The 18,685-nt window shown below is 35.6% G+C and overlaps 1 protein-coding gene across 1 annotated transcript in view; it reads right to left on the bottom strand.

Moving 5' to 3' along the window:
* Positions 1 to 236: 236 nt before the first annotated feature.
* Positions 237 to 18,685, bottom strand: part of LOC119607936 — a 31,930-nt gene continuing 13,481 nt past the window's right edge. Inside the window, 5 exon segments of the mRNA XM_037962097.1 lie at positions 237 to 844; positions 2,214 to 3,164; positions 3,167 to 3,978; positions 3,980 to 5,512; positions 10,270 to 10,739. Of these exon segments, the coding sequence (XP_037818025.1) occupies positions 237 to 844; positions 2,214 to 3,164; positions 3,167 to 3,978; positions 3,980 to 5,512; positions 10,270 to 10,739 (4,374 nt within the window).

Genomic DNA, 18,685 nt, shown 5'->3' with positions numbered 1-18,685 from the left:
CGCACACATACATGTAAACACACATTTGACAGAATGGTACAACTCTGTTGTAGAGTTGTAGTTACACAAAACAAATCATTCACAATAGACGACTATTTGAATTTAACGGACAAACACATTACACAAAACATTTAATATAATAAAATTATTTTATTTAACATAAATTCATTGTAAAACATAAAATTAATAAGTTTTTTTTGTTGGTGGAACCAAAACACGGGTACCAACTTTGGTTCTCACACATCTTCCCTTCTTCGGTTGATGAGCTTGATCAAGAAGAGATTTGGTCGACGGAATAATATTCGATAAACACTGTCATCGAGAGTTACTATCATGCTCGTTCTACGAGTAGTTGAGGTGAGACGGCTGCGTATTCTTAACAACAGTTCATCAATTATGGTTTGAGGAAGATTTCCTGCTTCCACAATATCTTCCAAAGTATTCGATAGTGTTGAAGAGGAAATGTCATTCGTTGAATTTGTTCCCATAGATTGTTGCCGTTCTTGGTTTTGTGACTCGATCCATTTTTCGACTAAGTCAATTTTCTCGGAACCTTCTTCACTAGCAGTAGTTATATTGGTAGATGTTACTGGTCCTGGCTCCTCTATCAATATTACGTCTGGTGTTGGGATACGCACCTCCATTGCTGATAATGTTGAAGATGTTGAAGAAGATGATGTTGATGATGACGACGATGTTGACGCTGATGATGATGTAGTGGATGATGCCGGTTTGGTGGATGATGAAAGCGTTTGCAATGTTTGCGTAACTCGATTATCCCTTCCGGTAATGGACAGACTTTCAAAAGACTTAACGGTCTCTCTGACACTAATGTTGTCATCCCCTGGGGTCCGGGAGTTATGAAATCCTTCTCTTAAGAACAAGGTATCCTTGGAGTAGGTGGACACATGGTAGATTCAGCGGTTGCAAAGAAACCAAATGATGCCTCAGAAGAACTTGATTTCTTGTACAGCGTTCCTTTGAAAGATTCTGGGATCGTCGGGGTTATAGGCCTACCCTCATCTATAGGTTGACTAGAAAACCGAATCATTCTTCTTGGTGAGTCGTTTGAGGTGGATTGGTTCATACTAGCCTCCAAGGCTTCATCTTGTGAAGTAGGGTGGTGTGGTTGATCCGAGATCTGCTCTTGAGGAGTGCTTTTAATCAAGTAGGTGTATCTAATCACCCCCTCTACCATTTTAAGATCTCCTAGAACATTCCGATGTCTTTCCACCGTATCTACCGACATAAAATAACGTTTAGGTGGTTAATCTTCTTCCTTATGAGGTAGAGGTCTTGACGTTGTTGGTGATGAGGATGTTGAGGATACAAAGGTAGATGGCAAGGTTCTCGTTGTACGGGCTCTCCATCAGAATCAACATCGGCAGAATACGGCGGATCAATTGGGAAAAAACTTTGTTGGTGTGGGTAAACAATGTTTTCTATGTCTTCATATTGTTGGCGAAGGAGTCGATATGCTTCGTCTGATTCAGTTAAAATATTCTCAACTGAAGGTGCATAGGGCGATCTCTGAATGTTGTTGTTGTTTTCAGTATGATCCGGGGATGTTGAAAAATTTACATGTTCGACTTCCGAACTGGTACTGGATATGGATAGCCGAGTGCTGTTTTGTCTCATGGGGCTGACTATAGCTACTGATGGCATTCTCCATGACATGTGCGATGGAAAATCGTTCATTGTTGCTTCATATCGATGTCTAATTAATGCGGCTGATGGCATAGTGGAGTCGATTCCTGGTCTTATAACCGAGCGAAAGAGGCGATTTGCAGACGGTGAGGGTTGAGGGTCGGCCGGTAATAAAATAGATCGCCTTCCTCTGGATTGTTCTTCCTGTAACCGTCGCCGAAAGTTTTCTCCAGATTGCTGGAATCTTCTCTCTTCTGCCATTTTCTCCTTTTCTTTCTTATATAGTTTGCTATAAGATAGAAAGGAAAATTTATGAGTGCATTGTAAAAGTTATTAGTGGTAATTTTTTTTATTTTTGTAAATAAAAATATAAAATGAATTAAATATTGAAATAAGGTTTGATATCGTTTATATATGAAGTTTTGATGTCTCCTTTATCACGACCCTTAAGTTTTACGATGACCTTTGAAGGCATTTCTACTATAGTGTAAGGTCCATCAAATTTTGGAGCTAGTTTTGCGGCAAACTGGTCCACTGCTTTAGATAGCTGGTGTTGACGGACTAACACTTCTTGGCCAACTTAGATTGTAGTTGATCTTGGCTAGCCTTAATCAATTTATTCTGAATGATTTTAAATATTTCCTGTAGTCGAATAGATTTATCTTTCGGATCTTGAGCTATTTCTCCCGTTCCGTTGGTCACTTCATCGAATAGCGCGTTTGGTAGTCGAGGTTCTCGACCTTGAATTATAAAGGCTGGCGAATAACCGGTTGTCTCCGACAGACTTGTGTTTGTAGCCAACGTTATTTCTGGTATTAATTCATCCCAAATAGTATGTTTATTTTCGGAAAATTGTGATATCATTGTTTTTATAACTCTGTTAACTCGTTCGGTAGGATTTTGCTGGGGGGTATTGGGTGCTGTGTACTGTAGTTTGACTCCAATGTCTTCCAGATATTTTTGAAATAGTTTACTGGTGAATTGAGTACCATTATCGGTAATGGCTACTTTTGGAACACCAAATATCGACAATATACGTTCTCTGAAGGCTTTTATTAAATTTTCTGATGTGGCTTTTCATAGGGGTATAATTTCCGTCCATTTTGAAAATCGGTCTACTATCACGAGTATCATTGTATTTCCATGTTTGGTTCGTGGTAATGGACCTACAAAGTCTAGGCAGATTGTGGCCCAAGGTTCTTCGGGTAATCTTATCAACATTTCTCCGACTGGTTTGCGTTGGCTAACTTTGTATTTTTGACAAGACTGACATTTTCTCACGTAACGGGTAATATCTCTAAACAAGCCTGGCCAATAGTACCGATTACATACGCGATTTATAGTCTTCCGAATTCCGAGATGGCCAGCTGTTGGATCATCATGATTCTCTTTCAATACACGTTCTCTGTCATTAATACCAACACAAAGTTTCCATGGATGGCAGTCTTCATCGTTGTGGTTACGTGGAAAATGTCTGTAAAGAGAATTATTTATTATTACAAAATCAGGATATTTTTCCATGGACATTCTATTTTCTGCTCACTAGTTACCATTCTCTGAAAAGTTTCTAAAGGTTGTCGAGATAACGCGTCGGCGACCACATTTTGAGATCCTTTTCGGTACTGTATGGAGAACTGGTATTGCTGCAACTCTAGAGCCCAGCGGGCTAATCGGCCTGTTGGTGATTCTATAGAATTTAGCCATTTTAGCGATAAATGATCCGTGATAACTATGAAATTATATCCTTCTAAGTACATTTTCATCTTTCTTATACCCCATACGATGGCTAGACATTCTTTCTCCGTCGTAGTATAATTTTTCTCCGCTTGATTTAAGTGACGACTTGCGTAGGCAATGACTCGTTCCGACCCATCAAGTTCTTGGGTGAGTACTGCGCCAAGTCCAAAATCACTTGCGTCAGTTTGAAGATGAAATGTTTTTGAAAAGTCCGGGCAAGCCAGTATTGGAGATTCTGTTAATTTTTGTTTTAGTTCGTCGAATGCTGTTTGTTGCTCTTTGTTCCATTTAAAATGTTTTCCTTTTTTCAATAATGACGTTAACGGTTGGGATAATTTCGCGAAGTCGGGAACAAAGCGTCTGTACCAGGACGTGATTCCTAAAAATCTTCTGACATCCTTCAAGGTTTTAGGAGGTTGCATTTGGGAGATGGCTGCTATTTTATCGGGGTCCGTTTTGATACCATCGTCACATACAACGTGTCCCAAGTATTTAGTCTCGCGTTTGAAGAATTCACATTTTTCCGGGTTTATCTTTAGTTTGGCTTCTCGTAATCGTCGGAAAACCTCCTTCAGGTGCTGGACATGTTGTTCAAATGTCTGCTCCAATAACTTGATCGAGTGTTCGCTGGAATGTTGCCGGTGTTGAATGAAGACCAAAGGGCATCACTCTCCATTGATATAGTCCACGGCCGGGTACTGTAAATGCCGTATACTTCTTACTGTCTGCTGCCATTGGTATTTGCCAATAACCGTTTTCCAAATCGAGGCAACTGATAAATTTCGCTTCTCTTAAGCGATCCAAAATGTGATTTATACGCGGTAGAGGGTAAGCATCGGGGGAAGAACGGCTGTTTAGTTGACGAAAATCCATACAAAGTCTCCATGATCCATTTTTCTTCTTGGCTAGAGTTATTGGGAAACTATATGGACTTGATGAGGGCTCTATACATCCTTTTGCGAGTAATTTGTTAACTTCTTTATCTATTATTGACTGCATCGCGGGGTTTCGATTAGCATATCTAATTTTAATGGGACGGTCATCCTGCATTATAATTTTATGTTCGGTTAGATTCGTGGGTCCGCGAATATTTCTAAACTCCTGTAATTCATCTTCAATAAATTTTTTAATTATTTCCTGGTTTTCGGTGACGTTGTCAGTATTATTGGTCCAGTCTGTCGTTGGAATGGATACACTCACCGGATTAGTTATTTCCTGTTGTTCATCCGAGGGATTTGAATGTGAAATATGGTCGGAGGGGGTTACCTCAATTACTTCTGGGGATGTTACACATTGGTTTTCCGCGGTATTTTTAGTTACTATTACCATGCATGTTGGGTCAATAGTTGATGATGTTTCGTCTAAATACAATGATAGACCGCCAAATGACACAGTTGTCTTGAAGATTTTCAGTAAATTTAGTCCGATAATCATCTCTTCTATGGCTGTTGGCATGATCAGGAACGTTATGGTTTGTGTCTCCTGACCAATTTTTATAGGTGTCCGAATAGCGCTCCATATTTTGTTTACTGATCCATCGGCTAGTATGACCTCTAGGTTGGTGTTGATTTTTGGATAGGCAGTAAACATTTTTTCAGCTAAATTTTCGCTAATATAGCTGCTGGTTGCTCCCGTATCAATCGTAGCGATTAAGGTGTTTGCTCCTACTTTCACAAGTGCGCTTAATCGATTCGTATCACATTTTATATCAGTTAATTCTAAAGGTGTCAGTGGTTCTTGAGTCGCATCTTCTGATGTTTGGCGACGATGGTAACTGAGGTCAGGTTCTATTTCCATGGAGTTATCATAACTGACAGGCATTTGGTTTGTCATCATTCGGTGTTGTTCATATCGTGTGGGTTGCGAGTTATTTGGTGGGTTGTTTGCTGTTGGAATGCTTTCCAGATCTTCTGCTAGGCATAGCAGCTCGTGAAGATTTCTGAAGTCTTTTCTATGAATATACCATAAGTAGTTGGGTTGAGCGTTTCGATAAATTCGTTCCAACTTTTGGTCTTCAGTCATCTCAGCATGCCGCATTAAATTCTGGAGGGCTAGGACATAATCTTTGAAAACTTCTCTTGGTCGTTGGTATCTTCTTCGGATGTCATCTTCCAATTTTTCAAAGTATCTAGCAGAGAGGAAAAATTTAAGAAAATCGGATTTAAAGGATTCCCACTTATCCCAATGTTTATTATTATTTCGGAACCATATCAATGCTCTTTCCTTGCATAACTCTGGCATAATGTTTGACAAGAAATTTTTATTGACTTCATATAATTCCGACATTTCTTCTAATCTTTCAATAAACAATAATGGGTCTTTTCCTCCGTCATAATATATTCCCCACTTTCGGACTAAATCAATAATTAATTGTTTATCCTATCTCGCAATTCCGTGCGCGTTATTTTCATTAAAATCATCATTCCCAGGATTACAATTTTGTACAGACATACCTGATTCCATTTTTAGTGGGCTCGATTCTCCGTTTATTTGAATTTTGGGAGCTTTCGATGGTGACACTGATGGGTTTGGAGAGTTACCTGAATTTTCATACTTAGCCGCAGTATGCAGTTCGAGTAACCGGTTTAATTGGTCAGGAGAGTGTGGGCTACCAATAAATTGTGCCATCTGCCTTCTCATCTCTTCCACGCTGCCAGCTGGTTGAATTCCAAACTCGTCCAAGTAGCATAACAGGTCGTCTTTTCGTAATGCATACGCCCAGGAAGTTTTCAACATGATGTTATTTTTATTTCTTTTTAATGAAGCCAGTGTTAAATATTTTACTTTAATTTATTTTGTAAAGTTTTTAAAGTTTATTTCAAAACGTATTTTATAGAGTGTAAATCCGCGATTATAAATTTATATTTAATAGTATTATTTTCGACCCAATAATTTTCTCCACGACACGCGTAAATATACATTTATTTATTTTATTCTAACGTTTAACGCGACACAAACACAAATCACGACAGTCAGGTTGGTTTGGTATCACTTTAATTTATTTATATAACTTAAACCGCGCTGTAAAATATATTTGTTTTATATGTCCCGTTTTAAATTTCGAAAAATATTTAAGTTATAAAATTTTTCATGACACCACTAGTTCATAATGTTCGTTGATTTTTTTTTGTTTATTTATTTACACGATCCTGATTTATTTAACTTTTTGTTTTGTCCCGCTTTTACATTTTCGATTTTTCATCCACTTGTTCGTACCGTACCGCTTTTATCTCTCAATATATATTTTTTTCTCCACTCTTTTGCTTTTATTATACAGTCTCTCCTTTTATTTAATTTTTATTGTTCGTAGTCCCGGTTTTATATTTTTTTTTTACGATTTGTGCTTTTAATGTCCCGTTGATTTTTTTTTTTTTACACTCAATAACACGAACACAGTTCACAAAAAAAAACTTTTCACTTCACAATTAAATTTCCATTTCAAATAATTAAAAAAAATGTCCGTTGTTTATTTAAAATATATTTAATTTTTTTATATATCCTTTTATTTGTTTTAAAAGACTCCTTTATTTATTTAAAGAAGTCCCTGCTCGGGCGCCACTGTAACGACGGAATTTCTCCTCAAAGCTGGGGTAGCTCAGCGTTGTCCAAGATCGTACAGAAATTTATTAATAAAAACAAATTATGATTATTTTTTCTTTAACCGTTATAAAAAAATCATATTTATTAAAAGTATAATTAAAGAGAAATATAAACATTTAACACTTAATACGCGCACTAATTATTAAAAAAATATATTTAATAACAAAGCAGGCCAAGCCAACTCCGCATTGTTATTTTTATATTTTTTTATAAGTAAACTAGCCAACAAACTAGTTAACTCACCAACAGCCAATATCAAACTGCCCCTTGTATTATTGTTGATCTTTCTTTTATACTTTTCTACGAGCACACAGACGCACACATACATGTAAACACACATTTGACAGAATGGTACAACTCTGTTGTAGAGTTGTAGTTACACAAAACAAATCATTCACAATAGACGACTATTTGAATTTAACGGACAAACACATTACACAAAACATTTAATATAATAAAATTATTTTATTTAACATAAATTCATTGTAAAACATAAAATTAATAAGTTTTTTTTGTTGGTTTTTTTTGTTGGTGGAACCAAAACACGGGTACCAACTTTGGTTCTCACAGCAATATATTTTATATAGGAACGGACCTAGAATACTCCCCTGGGGTACTCCAGCAGATATTTTTCGACGTGAAGAGATCACATCTTTTGATCTGATTTGAAAAGATCTTTCATATATGTAATTTTTAAGCAGTTTGTGAACATTCGCAGGTAGTAATGTGATAATTTTGTGTATTAGTCCATGGTACCAGTCTTTATCGAAAGCTTGAGAAATATCTGTGAATAATGCTGAGCAATATTGCTTGCTCTCGAAGGCCTTCCGAATAAGAGTAGTTATTCGATGTACCTGTTCGATAGTGCTGTGCTTTCTTCTGAAACCAAACTGATGGTCAGAAATAATGCAATTATCGTTGAGGTGTTCAAGAAGGCTTTCAAGTAATAACTTTTCAAAAAGTTTTGAGAATATAGACAACAGGATAATGGGACGGTATCTTTTCCCGGTTTTGGTATCATAACAATTTCGGATACTTTCCATGAGGTAGGGAAATATCCAATACGTAGCATCGAGTTAAAGATGAACAAAATAATTCTTAGTGCTGAATTGGGCAGGTTACTTATAATTGTGGTAGTAATTTTATCTATACCAGGTGATTTTCCTGCCTTTAGACCTTTGATTGTCGTTTTCACGGTAGAGAACCCGAATTTTATTGGGCGTGGAACCACATTATTTATAATGTTAGCACTAATAGAAGAATCAGTATCATTTCGAGTAAACACATTCTCCAAGTGATTGGCGAATGCTTCAATTTTTTCTGATTATTTCTTGCCCATTCACCATTCTGGAGGCGTATGGGTGACTCATACGCAATAGAGCGTATGGGTGACTCATATGCAATAGAGAGTATGGGTGACTCATATGCAATAGGGCATTGCATATTCTTAATTGCTTTCCAGAGACTATATTCTGTTTTCTTAGTAGGGTCTAAGTTTTTGAGATAGTTTCTCAGATTAGATTCCTTATTAGTTTTTAAGGCGATGTGAAGTCTTCTTTGGCACTGATTAAGTTTAACCTTTATGTTTGGAGATCGCGATTGTTGCCATTGACGTCTGAGTGTTCTCTTTTCTTTAATAAGAGACTCAATGTTTCTAGGACATTTCGAATTTTATTATTCTCCCAAGGTGACTGGGGGTGTAGACACTTTGACAGCATCTTGTAAGATATCCGTAAATATATCGACAGCGGATTGTATTTCATGGTAATTTTTCAATGAAATGTTTTGTGGCAAGTGTGAGCTAACATACATTTTATACTTTAACCAGTTCGTCTCCTTGTTAGGGAAACAAGAACAATAGTTTTCCAATTTATTTGGGGTTTCTAATAACGTTAAAAATGTAGGCGAGTGGTCTGACGAAAGGTCCAGTGAAGGGATCACTGAAATAAATTCTCGTTTTATATTTTTGATTACAACAAAGTCAATTAGATCGGGAATCTTATTGAGGTCTGTAGGCCAATAGGTAGGTTGGCCACTAGATATGGCATCTAGTCTGTTATGCGATATTGCTTCTAGCAATTGTCTGCGAGAGCCCCAAAACGTATGTTTTGCATTATAACCACCAGCTGCTATGAATCTTGTTCTCGATTAACATTATACCTAGGAGGACAATATATTGAAGATATTGTAACTCTACTATCGGGTATATTTATAGAGGTGGCCTGGATATGGTCCTTTTTGTATTCTGGCATTGGGAAATGTCTAATATTTTTTCTCACTAAAATAGCTGTTCCACCACTGGCTCTGCCACTTGGATGTTTAAGTATAGTATCCATTAATTCTGAAACAATTCTTTAGGGTAAAGTGTGTTTCAGAGACGAGTAGTACGTCAATTTCCTGAAGTAGCAGAAATTGTTCTACTTCATTCTTGTGTTGGCTAAGGCCGTTAGCATTCCAAAAACAAATTCTTAGCGAATTCATTTTTTATTTAGCAGGATCTGCATGAGCATGCTTTGATTCTGCATTAATTGTTGAAACATATTTTGCATATTTGCCATGAAACTGTTCATGGTTTGAATTCGATTCTCAATAGAGCTTTGAGAATTTGTTTCGGGTGCGGGTACACCCTTTTTTAATGCATGTGCATATGAAAATAATGGAGTATTATTTTCATTATTTGTCTGCAAATTTTCATTATTCTATATTGGACTCTAGAAGTTTGTTTTGCATTCATTTGGGTAACGGAGCCATCTTTTGTCGTACGATTTATTCTGATTACTTTTATTTGTAATACTTTTATATTGAGCACTAGAAGTATTAGGAAGGTTTGTGAAGTTAGAAGCTTTATATTGAGCATATAAAGGTCTTCTGGCCTTATTTGATTGTTGGATGTGTAGATATACTGGACATCCGCGATAGTTTGCAGTGTGATTTGGGCCACAGTTACTTGGGTTTTATGGATGTCTCCGCATGTCACACAAACAGATGGTAATTTGCAGAAAGTTCTGGTGTGACCGAACTCTTGGCAATTTAGGCATTGAAGAGGACCTCTGTGCTTAATTGGTTCCTCTACAGTTATTTTGCGATTAAGAAGATATCTCAAACTGTATATTGGATGAGTATCACCCTTTTTCTTCAATTGTGAAGAGTTAAAAGTAATTTCAACTCTAAACATTGGTTGAGGAATTTTGTCCTTGTTAAATATATTGTGAATGGAATTCACTTCATAACCTTCAGACTCTAGCGCATTTTTAATGTCATCAGTTGGTACAGAGCTGTCTGTACCCTTTGATAACTACTGTCAAACCCTTTGCACTTTTTAGTTGATACGTGTAATAATTTCTTTTCTCAGAATCAAAATTATCAACTATTGTCCTAAAAGACTTTTCTGAATAAGTCTGTATTTTTGTTTCCTGAATGTTTCCTTTGCGTAGAGAGACTACGTGGAAATTTTCTTTGCCAAGTTGGGACAACTTATAACCCAATAGATTGGTGGTAGGTTCGTGCAAATACAAGGGAGGTGGCTTGCAGTCTTTTAAAGGCATGGATGGTATTTTTTCACTTTCTTGGTTATCAAGGAGTGCAAAACGATTTTGACTTACCGAATTTGTTTTCGCCTGTTTTGGATTTGGTTCCAATTTTGAAGTCCTAGGGCTCGACTTACGTTTTGTATAAGTGACATAACGGTCCATTCCCGTTTGGATCTTTTCCGTTTTATGCGAGCTCAATGTATTTTTTGGTATGGCACCAGTATACTTTGACATTGACATAAAATATTTGGACAATTTTTGAAAATTATTTAGTTAATTATTTTATTAAAGACTATAACATTGTATATACAATAAAAAATGATAATTTTATTATGAGCCACGCACAACAACACCTAAATCACCCCACACAAACCACCTTTCCCGACCAGTTAGTATAATAGCTTTTTTTATTTGAACTGTTTATCTTAAACATAATACAATTAATTCTTACAACCTACTTATATAGTTAATTCCTAACACTACTTATTTTCTATAAAATAATCTGTCATATCGGTATATGTACATATCCAGAAGGTAATATAAGTCCTTTAAATCTTCCTTGTTTTGAGATGATAGAGTTTCATTACAAATCCATCTTTTTCGCATAGTTGAAAGAACAGGATCAGAAGATAGAAGTAAACTATTAAAAATATCTTCATTCTGTGATTGCCTGGAGCATTTTCTTGAGCTGAATAGTTGAACATGCTTAAAATCTCGATTCCTCGCTTCCTGGGCTTCTTCTGTTAACTCTCCAAGTGGAAGAATATTCGATTCAATTATTATTTGACCATGACACAATACTTTGTGTACTGTTGGTGTTAGTTCCCTCCATGGATACAGAGATACAAGTAATTTAGAAATTTCAGATGTATATTCCCCAAATCGATTTCCATTAATTTTATGTTTACTATTCAGTGCCATTAAAATAGTGTTAACTCTTCGAAGCAACTCCTTGTCGATTCCAGTTATTTTTGAAGTAATTTCAAAATCACGATAAAACCTTCTCGCCGTATTACCGTCATTTGTACTACCGCAACTTGGAAGTGGTTTGTCGATGTTTAATCCCATCTGAACTTTAAATTCTTCTTGGATTCTGCTTTTTTCCGCAGCTCTCAGTTCTTTCAATTCTTCATTATTTTTTGTTGATTTAGTAAGATTCTCTGGCACACTTCTATATTTCAGGTCTTGATTTCAGGTCGTATGCTATGTGTAAAAAGTAATAAAATCGTATTCTGGCATGAAGTGGTGAAATTCCGAAAGACAGGACTTCTTCATTAATACTTCTGCTTTTGTTTATATTTGAGAATTGCGACTTTTTCTCATTACATATTGAGCATCTCCAGAAGGAAGAAGTTTCTGTTATGGCATTGTTGACCTTTCCATCAATCATTGTTAAGCTTAGCTGATATGATACGTTAATAGAGAATTCCTTTATTTTTATGCAAATGGGCTCCAGTGCATTTATTTCATCTTTTAAATATTCCACTAAATCTTTTGTTGTTTTCTTTGACTCCTTTATATATTCAAATCCAATGGGTCTACAAAAATTTTTTGAACCCGGAGTTGTATTGATCCATATATCTTCAAATGAATTTCCGATGCTTGACGATGATGGATTAAGGGAATATGAACGAATTCGTAATGACTCTAATGATGACATAAATACACTTTTGTAGTCTGCTAATGTCCGACTTCCACAAGCTTGTTTGTATTCTGGAAGTGCTGATAAACCGTCACATCCCCACTTACACATTAAGACAACATCACAGTTATGAATTTTCCTTAGTTGGTCTTCTGAAAAGTTTGACACAATTCTTGATGCTGTGTTTTCGAGCAAAGATGATATATCAATACAAGCTTCCACATCATTAACAGCAATAGGTGATGGTAGGATAGTTTGTTTTTTTTCCTGGATCACCTTGTATGATGGTAATATATTGTGTCCTTTTTCATGCAGAGCTTTCCTTAATATTTGGTACTTATTTCGACTGAGACCCAGTTCCAACATAAGCGCTATTGCTTCCTCTTCAGTAAAATTTGATTGTGATGTTGGAGTTGGTATACTTTCCACAATTCGCTTAAGTCGTTTTGGTGATGCATTAGGAAGAATAGTTGCAATATGTACGGCATCCATAGGTTGGTTTTCCTTTTTCAGCATTTCGTTAAATGTATCAGCAATTTCCTCATTTGAGATTGAAAAAAGTTTTTGTGTGACCCTCTTTTTTTTTACCTTGAACATAAGTCTTCGTATGACTTGCAAGGCGCTCCTGTTGATGTGTTGTAAGTTAAGATTTCCGTAGTAGTTTCCATCCAACTACAAAATTTTAATCGAAATTTCTTTTGATTTCCATCACAGACTTACTTTTTACATCAAAAAGTTTTCAATTTTTGATATGCCTTTTTTGTCTACTTTTCTACTATATGTAGTTTTTATATAATTTGAAATGTCTTCAATTCTTTCTGGCCCTTTTGAATATACACTCCATAAAACGGAACACAACTCTTCGTACTTTAATGTAATCTTCATTGTAGATTTATTAAATATGGTACTTAAAATCTGAGAAGTTTACTTATATACCAATTCTTGTCATTTCCGATACAGGTATTCCAAAGTAAAAAATTACGAATTGTCTACCTATTAACATTAGGACTATATTACTATAACCTGTAATTCAGTCATTGATATTTCTTATTAGTGAATGAATCGAAATTATCATTACCTGTATATTTTTACCTACATGATCATAAACGAAACAGAACGAAATGATCTGTCGAAAAAATTTAGGTAAAAAATAGTTATAAATTTCTGAAAATTTAAGCAAACAAATAGAAAATAGGTAAATATAAGATTCAAATATGTTCTGTCATATTTAATACTAAAATATGAAAAATATGAAATTTAAGGATACAGGTTTAAATGAACATATTTTTGAATGTAATTGAGATATTGGCTTGAAAATTTTTGTAAAGAATCGAGAATTTCCATATCTAACTAAAAAATATATTAAGGGATAAATATGGACTAAATTGTTGTAGCTATCTGCGACCCTATTAAAATTTTGATATAAATCATAGTTTTAGAAATTAAACAAATATGTAATATATGACAAAATCTTTATTTATGAACAAAACTCAATGAGATTTTCAACGCTTGTTAAATTTGTCATTTCAAATAAGAAAATGCAAAAAAAAATGAAAAGGTCAAAGGGCATCCCGCAATTCCCAAAAATATGAATGAAAATCACAAAAATGGGATTTTTTACTTTTTTGCCCATAGGGTCCACATTTCTTTCAGGGCTGGGAAAATACTTTTGGAGTAAATAGAAAACATATTGAGGTTTCCAAAACTGCTTTCAGTTTTCTGATCCCAGCTTTGGGATTTTAGAACATGTCGCCCAAAGTTGAAGTTTTGATAAAAAATAGGTCATATTCGGAAGGACGCAGTGGCAACATTTTAAAAAAATAGGACAAGTTTTTTACGTCAAAGCGTTCTACGTAAAGATACCTTTTAGAAAACTATAAAATTGTTATATGTTCTTAAAGAATATTTTATTTTATTAATAAAAGAGTTAAGACACATTTTTGGCAAAAAACGGCAAAAATCTAAAATTTTTTGAATTTATAAATTAAAAAACGTATATTTTTGGATCTGTAAATGATATTGATCTGAAATTTTTTGTATATTATTGAAAATTTTGTTGTCTAACTAACAAGTCCATTTGGTTCAAAATTACACCCGGTATTCAAAAAAAGGCGGACCAAGGTATGGTAAATTTTGTATCACTAAATTTTTAAATGCCTATAACTCGGATATTATAAGAGATAAGTAGTATGTCCAAGCATGTTTTTTCAAGATCTCGTCGAGCGCTTTCAGAAAATATAAAAATCTTTGTATTTGGGTGAACGAGTGAACGAGGCACGAGTTTAAAAATTTTACATGTCGTAGGTACCCTACTTTGAGCCGCCACGGCGCCGTCCCTGGGGCATCTGCAGGGTTCATCTTCAAAACTCCTTGGCTACGCTCACGCCAAATTTTATCCCGATCGGATCAGCCGTTTAGAAATGCCAGATTTATTTCCAAAAAATTTCGATTCTGCCCCACTGTGCACAGTTCAATGCCGTATAGCAATATCGGTTTTATAACTGTTTTGTACAAAAGCACTTTGTACTCCAAGTCTAGAGCAGACCGTGGTCCAATTAGGCAGTACATTTGAGTTGACTTTAATTTTATCTGTGTAATCTTGGCTTCTATGTGGTGAGTCCATGTTAAGCGGCGATCAAGGTGGATACCATAATATCTCACATGGCTTCGTTTATCTGTACTGGAGTACAATTTTCCCGTCTTAAAGTAAATGTAACGTGAGTACATTTTGTGGCATTGACTTTTATTTTCCATTTGTCCAGCCACTTTTCCAATTCGCCGATGTGAGACTGGAGTTGTTCAGAAGCTATTGAAGGGTTTTCATGTATACTTACAAAAGCGGTATCGTCCGCAAATGTAGATGTGTGAGTCAGTGCGCTCGTTGGCATATATGCAGTATATAAAATATATAGGAACGGACCTAGAATACTCCCCTGGGGTACTCCAGCAGATATTTTTCGACGTGAAGAGATCACATCTTTTGATCTGATTTGAAAAGATCTTTCATATATGTAATTTTTAAGCAGTTTGTGAACATTCGCAGGTAGTAATGTGATAATTTTGTGTATTAGTCCATGGTGCCAGACTTTATCGAAAGCTTGAGAAATATTTATGAATAATGCTGAGCAATATTGCTTGCTCTCGAAGGCCTTCCGAATAAGAGTAGTTATTCGATGTACCTGTTCGATAGTGCTGTGCTTTCTTCTGAAACCAAACTGATGGTCAGGAATAATGCAATTATCGTTGAGGTGTAGTATACGGCTTTCAAGTAATAACTTTTCAAAAAGTTTTGAGAATATAGACAACAGGCTAATGGGACGGTATGATGTCACTTGAGTGACATCTTTTCCCGGTTTTGGTATCATAACAATTTCGGATACTTTCCATGAGGTAGGGAAATATCCAATACGTAGCATCGAGTTAAAGATGAACAAAATAATTCTTAGTGCTGAATTGGGCAGGTTACTTATCATTGTGGTAGTAATTTTATCTATACCAGGTGATTTTCCTGCCTTTAGACCTTTGATTGTCGTTTTCACGGTAGAGAACCCGAATTTTATTGGGCGTGGAACCACATTATTTATAATGTTAGCACTAATAGAAGAATCAGTATCATTTCGAGTAAACACATTCTCCAAGTGATTGGCGAATGCTTCAATTTTTTCTGACGTATTTCTTGCCCATTCACCATTCTGGAGGCGTATGGGTGACTCATACGCAATAGAACGTATGGGTGACTCATATGCAATAGAGAGTATGGGTGACTCATATGCAATAGGACATTGCATATTCTTAATTGCTTTCCAGAGACTATATTCTGTTTTCTTAGTAGGGTCTAAGTTTTTGAGATAGTTTCTCAGATTAGATTCCTTATTAGTTTTTAAGGCGATGTGAAGTCTTCTTTGGCACTGATTAAGTTTAACCTTTATGTTTGGAGATCGCGATTGTTGCCATTGACGTCTGAGTGTTCTCTTTTCTTTAATAAGAGACTCAATGTTTCTAGGACATTTCGAATTTTTGTATTCTCCCAAGGTGACTGGGGGTGTAGACACTTTGACAGCATCTTGTAAGATATCCGTAAATATATCGACAGCGGATTGTATTTCATGGTAATTTTTCAATGAAATGTTTTGTGGCTAACATACATTTTATACTTTAACCAGTTCGTCTCCTTGTTAGGGAAACAAGAACAATAGTTTTCCAATTTATTTGGGGTTTCTAATAACGTTAAAAATGTAGGCGAGTGGTCTGACGAAAGGTCCAGTGAAGGGATCACTGAAATAAATTCTCGTTTTATATTTTTGATTACAACAAAGTCAATTAGATCGGGAATCTTATTGAGGTCTGTAGGCCAATAGGTAGGTTGGCCACTAGATATGGCATCTAGTCTGTTATGCGATATTGCTTCTAGCAATTGTCTGCGAGAGCCCCAAAATGTATGTTTTGCATTATAATCACCAGCTGCTATGAATCTTGTTCTCGATTAACATTATACCTAGGAGGATAATATATTGAAGACATTGTAACTCTACTATCGGGTATATTTATAGAGGTGGCCTGGATATGGTCCTTTTTGTATTCTGGCATTGGGAAATGTCTAATATTTTTTCTCACTAAAATAGCTGTTCTACCACTGGCTCTGCCACTTGGATGTTTAAGTATAGTATCCATTAATTCTGAAACAATTCTTTAGGGTAAAGTGTGTTTCAGAGACGAGTAGTACGTCAATTTCCTGAAGTAGCAGAAATTGTTCTACTTCATTCTTGTGTTGGCTAAGGCCGTTAGCATTCCAAAAACAAATTCTTAGCGAATTCATTTTTTATTTAGCAGGATCTGCATGAGCATGCTTTGATTCTGCATTAATTGTTGAAACATATTTTGCATATTTGCCATGAAACTGTTCATGGTTTGAATTAGATTCTCAATAGAGCTTTGAGAATTTGTTTCGGGTTCGGGTCGAAAAATTTAGGTAAAAAATAGTTATAAATTTCTGAAAATTTAAGCAAACAATAGAAAATAGGTAAATATAAGATTCAAACATATTGAGGTTTCCAAAACTGCTTTCAGTTTTCTGATCCCAGCTTTGGGATTTTAGAACATGTCGCCCAAAGTTGAAGTTTTGATAAAAAATAGGTCATATTCGGAAGGACGCAGTGGCAACATTTTAAAAAAATAGGACAAGTTTTTTACGTCAAAGCGTTCTGCGTAAAGATACCTTTTAGAAAACTATAAAATTGTTATATGTTCTTAAAGAATATTTTATTTTATTAATAAAAGAGTTAAGACACATTTTTGGCAAAAAACGGCAAAAATCTAAAATTTTTTGAATTTATAAATTAAAAAACGTATATTTTTGGATCTGTAAATGATATTGATCTGAAATTTTTTGTATATTATTGGAAATTTTGTTGTCTAACTAACAAGTCCATTTGGTTCAAAATTACACCCGGTATTCAAAAAAAGGCGGACCAAGGTATGGTAAATTTTGTATCACTAAATTTTTAAATGCCTATAACTCGGATATTATAAGAGATAAGTAGTATGTCCAAGCATGTTTTTTCAAGATCTCGTCGAGCGCTTTCAGAAAATATAAAAATCTTTGTATTTGGGTGAACGAGTGAACGAGGCACGAGTTTAAAAATTTTACATGTCGTAGGTACCCTACTTTGAGCCGCCACGGCGCCGTCCCTGGGGCATCTGCAGGGTTCATCTTCAAAACTCCTTGGCTACGCTCACGCCAAATTTTATCCCGATCGGATCAGCCGTTTAGAAATGCCAGATTTATTTCCAAAAAATTTCGATTCTGCCCCACTGTGCACAGTTCAATGCCGTATAGCAATATCGGTTTTATAACTGTTTTGTACAAAAGCACTTTGTACTCCAAGTCTAGAGCAGACCGTGGTCCAATTAGGCAGTACATTTGAGTTGACTTTAATTTTATCTGTGTAATCTTGGCTTCTATGTGGTGAGTCCATGTTAAGCGGCGATCAAGGTGGATACCATAATATCTCACATGGCTTCGTTTATCTGTACTGGAGTACAATTTTCCCGTCTTAAAGTAAATGTAACGTGAGTACATTTTGTGGCATTGACTTTTATTTTCCATTTGTCCAGCCACTTTTCCAATTCGCCGATGTGAGACTGGAGTTGTTCAGAAGCTATTGAAGGGTTTTCATGTATACTTACAAAAGCGGTATCGTCCGCAAATGTAGATGTGTGAGTCAGTGCGCTCGTTGGCATATATGCAGTATATAAAATATATAGGAACGGACCTAGAATACTCCCCTGGGGTACTCCAGCAGATATTTTTCGACGTGAAGAGATCACATATTTTGATCTGATTTGAAAAGATCTTTCATATATGTAATTTTTAAGCAGTTTGTGAACATTCGCAGGTAGTAATGTGATAATTTTGTGTATTAGTCCATGGTGCCAGTCTTTATCGAAAGCTTGAGAAATATTTATGAATAATGCTGAGCAATATTGCTTGCTCTCGAAGGCCTTCCGAATAAGAGTAGTTATTCGATGT

This window comes from Lucilia sericata, unplaced genomic scaffold (assembly GCF_015586225.1).
Source record: "Lucilia sericata isolate MDLA Ls3-8-SP2 unplaced genomic scaffold, ASM1558622v1 Contig000764F_arrow, whole genome shotgun sequence".
NCBI classification, from domain to species: Eukaryota; Metazoa; Arthropoda; class Insecta; order Diptera; family Calliphoridae; genus Lucilia; species Lucilia sericata.
This window is presented reverse-complemented; position numbering and strand designations above follow the sequence as displayed.